General features: G+C 37.3%; 1 protein-coding gene across 1 annotated transcript; it reads left to right on the top strand.

Annotated features, from left to right (window-relative positions):
* Positions 1–156: 156 nt before the first annotated feature.
* LOC118756078 lies at positions 157–3,628 on the top strand (the record flags this gene model as incomplete). The annotated part of the gene is made up of 2 exons (XM_036490870.1): positions 157–313; positions 2,520–3,628. Coding segments are annotated over 2 exons (1,266 nt in total), but the record flags the coding sequence as incomplete, so codon positions are not given.
* Between the last annotated feature and the right edge of the window lie 471 nt (positions 3,629–4,099).

Genomic DNA, 4,099 nt, shown 5'->3' with positions numbered 1-4,099 from the left:
ACGGCCATTTAGTTTGACGAAAACTTTCTTGCCATCGGAGTATTTTTCAAACTTTTTTTGATTTCGACCTCAAAAATGGCACCGCGAACGCGAAAATGCCGCGCCCACTCTTGCCAAAATATGAATAATGATTCCCGTTTTTTTTCTTTTCCACAGGATCCCGGAGAAGCCCTTAGATGGATGGAGAATATGGGGATCGACCCCATGAAGAAGCTGCCACCCCACAACTCCTTCGTATGCATCCAGCATTTCGAACCCGAAGTAGTGGGTGGAAAATGCCTGAGGAAGGGTGCCCTTCCAACGCTCAACTTGGGTAAGTTAATAATCATATAATAAAAGTGCATATTAGGCAGGTTAGTTTTTTTTTCCATAGGCCGGTGAATTAATTTAAAGTGGCGAAAAAATTGTTTAAAGTGTTTAGTGCGTTTCAAAATATAGTTTTAAAAAGTGAAGAGTGCTCCAGATGAAATACATATATATTAAATATGTATTTAAAAGTCAGTGGAGTCACGTCCTCCTTAGTGAATGCGTATATATGTTTGTACATACATACATTCTTATATGAAAACGCAACAGTGGTCACCAAAATAATCCGGCATTATTCTGTCCATTTTTGACAATTTTTCTTTTATAAAAGATTAATAGACTTTAAAAAAGGCAAAAGAAGCCCATTACAATTTATAATAATAATGTGGATATTTGAAGTGTCTTAAAATTGGCGTTGATTTTTTATAATTATTTTGTTGGCGCATTGTATTCGCGTATGTATGTACATATATATATTCTTATATGAAAACAAACAGTGGTCGACAAAATAATGCGGCAGTCTGACCATTTTTGACTACTTTTAAAGTTTGAAATCTCGATTTGAGCTACATATCCTTTTATAAAAAATTAAGAAACATTAAATAAAGGCAAAAGACGCCAATTACAATTTATTATTATAATGTGAATGTCTGAAGTGTCTTAAAATTCGCGTTGATTTTTTATAATTATTTTGTTGGCGCATTTTATAGCCTATTTTTTCGATATTTTAATAATTTTTCTTCCTCAACCAATATACAATTTTTGGTAGGTACTTAGCAAATTTTTCGGAAGATTTTTTTTATGGAATAATTCTTTTTTCATGCATTGGAATTGCTTTGATTAAATTAAATCGAAATTGTTTTATACATTTTTTCAATATTTTCATTATTTTTCATACTGTTAGATACTTAAATTTTTTTTCTTGGAATAATGTCGGGAGGTGAAGTTTGTATATAAAAACGTTTCTCAATTAGGGATAGATGGAGACCCTCCGCATAGCTGTACCGCTTCCAAGCCCAAGCGAAGCTGCTGTATCACGGGCTGTGTTTCTCAGCAAAAGCGCTTGTTTGCCTTTCCTAGGGCTGGAGAACTTCGGCAGCGTTGGGCCCTGGCTTGCAAAGTACAAGCGTTAAACGCCGACCGATTATTCGTTTGCCAACGCCACTTTGAGCCGGAATTTTTGGGTAAATTTAAACTTTCAGAAGGTGCGGTGCCTTCATTGTATTTAGAGTCAGACATCACTAGAAGTCGGTCGCCTAGTGTTTGTTCTGAATGGGTTTTCCCCCCGGTCACAAAAACGTATTCAAGACGCGTCGTTAAAGAAGAAAACGGCGATATAACTTTAGAAGAATTCGAAAAATTTTCACTTCTCGCGGAAAAAAGCGCGCCGCGTACGGGAAATGAAATCTGTTTGGGCTTAAACACCACTTCCGCCAGCGAACGATTTGCTCAAGCCACTCGATATTATCGAAGTAACGAGTTAAAATTAAACAAGCGTATTAAAGAGCTTGAGAAAGAGAATGAGGATTTGAAAAATCAATGGCGGAACTTGCATAAGCATGCAATAATAGCAGATAAATGTGCTAGCAGTGATGCTATCACATTTGCTAAAATGATCGTCAGTGCTAAAAATTTACGCTATAGCGAGGGGGAAAGGGCATTGGCACAAAATATAAACTATTTGTCAAATAAATCTTACACTTTTATGCGAGACGATCTAGGTTTTAATTTACCAAATAAAACATCTCTATTGCGTTGGCGCCCCATACGGTATGTTGTTCCTGGTTTCGATGCCAATGTCATTGAAAATTTAAAAAAAGTCGTCCAGAAAATGCTCGCTTCCGAGCGCATATGCGTACTATTGTTTGATGAAATATCTATAAAATCAGATCTTCAGTATAACAAATCCAGAGACTTAATCGATGGATTTGTAGACCTTGGGGAGGGTCAACGCAAATCAGAGGTAGGGAACAAGTGTTGTTTTTTTATGGTTAAAGGGCTATGCTCAAAATGGAAGTATGTTTTTTCTTACTATATAACCAAAAATGGCCTTCATGGCGCAGAACTACATTCCATTTTGAGACGCACCTTAACCGAACTTCAAAAAATTGGACTTAACGTCAAGGGGTTGGTTTGTGACCAAGGTCCGGCCAACACGAATCTTTTTAATATTTTAAAAGTTTCTGTAAGTAAAACTTACTTTGTTCATGAAGACTCAAAAATTTTTTGTTTGTTTGACTATTGCCATCTTATAAAGTCCGTTCGCAATACGTTGCTAAAGTACGATATCCAAACTTCTGATGGCATAGCCAGTTTTAAAGTAATTAGAAAGTTGTACGCCATTGATAAGGAAAATCCTCATTTTAAAATTTGCCCTAAATTAACGGAAGCCCACGTCTATCCTGCATTCTTTGAAAAAATGAGTGTTTCGCGCGCGACCCAAGTGCTGAGCAATTCGGTAGCGGCGGGCATTGGTATGGCCTATAGCCAAAATTTACTAGGCAACGACCAATATGTGGTAAATTGCGCTAAGCCCACACAGATTTTCGTCAAGAAAATGAACGATCTTTTTGACGAACTCGACGTAAAACATTTTTCAACGAACAATCCGTTAAGAAGTCCAATACGGCGCGGGGACACGGGAAAAATTGAACGATTGAACGGGTATATTAAGTATCTTGATTCATTTAAATTTCCTAATAACTCGGGTTCACTAATTAAATGTATTAACGGTTTCCGCCTTACTATTTTGGCGATGCAGCAACTTTCTGAAGAAATTTTCGATCAGCACGCTAACTTAAATTTTATTTTTCTCGGTAAAATGAATCAGGATGCTTTGGAAAATTTTTTTTATAGAATTCGCGCTAGCCAAGGTATTAATACCCATCCGTCTGCACATGACGTTCAATATATTGTCGAGCGGTTGATCTCCATGAAAATACTTCGTCAACGATTCGAAAATAAGGGAACCAATTGCGAAGATGACGATGATATAAATTTAGACTGGGATTTATGTCCAGAAGATCGTCATCTTGAAGAAACATGCAACGAAACGCAATGTGAGGAGCTCGCGGTAGATGAAATAGATATAGATGACGAGAATTTCGTTGAACAAGAAGCTGAGGTACAGGTGCAGCGCTATTACGTAGGCTATGGTATATACCAAAAATTGCTGCGTAACCTTAATTGCGACATATGCGCCTCCTCCATGACAAAATCGCAGGAGGATTTGAAGTTACATTCGGAGGCCCTTATAAAAGCAAAAAATTATAAGGGTGACAACGATCTGAGACTTGTCAATCCCGAAGATAACCTTTTCGAGGTGTGCCGACTTCAAATGGCGTGGTACCGCCAGCTTTTCACGAAATTTTCTCACATTGCCGGAGTTAAGTCTAAGATGTTGTCCGCAATACAGAAACAAACAAAAGAGGTGTCTCCCGATTGGTTTGACGAAGTCGGCGAATGTAGAGATCATCGGTTTAAATTGCTTGATTTCTTAATAACGGTTCTTTTATTTAAAAATGCCAAGTGGCTTTCGCAAACGAATAATCTTGATAAGAGTCGAAAACGCGACGCGAAGCTGAAAAAATTGTAACTTGCAGGCCGGGTCCCAGCGTTCTTTTTTTCTTTTTTCTTTTTTTTTCCTTTTTCTTTTTTCTCTTTTCTTTTTTGTTTTATTTTTTATTTACAGCTTTTCCACGTGTTTTCTTTTACTTACAGAGATGTACTTGAGCCTAGTTTTTTAAAACACCGGGGTTTCGACTCAATCACGATGGATTGAGTTGTGTTTTAA

The sequence above is a fragment of the Rhagoletis pomonella genome, unplaced genomic scaffold, assembly GCF_013731165.1.
Source record: "Rhagoletis pomonella isolate Grant_MI unplaced genomic scaffold, Rhpom_1.0 Rhpom_scaffold_08671, whole genome shotgun sequence".
NCBI lineage: Eukaryota > Metazoa > Arthropoda > Insecta > Diptera > Tephritidae > Rhagoletis > Rhagoletis pomonella.
This window is presented reverse-complemented; position numbering and strand designations above follow the sequence as displayed.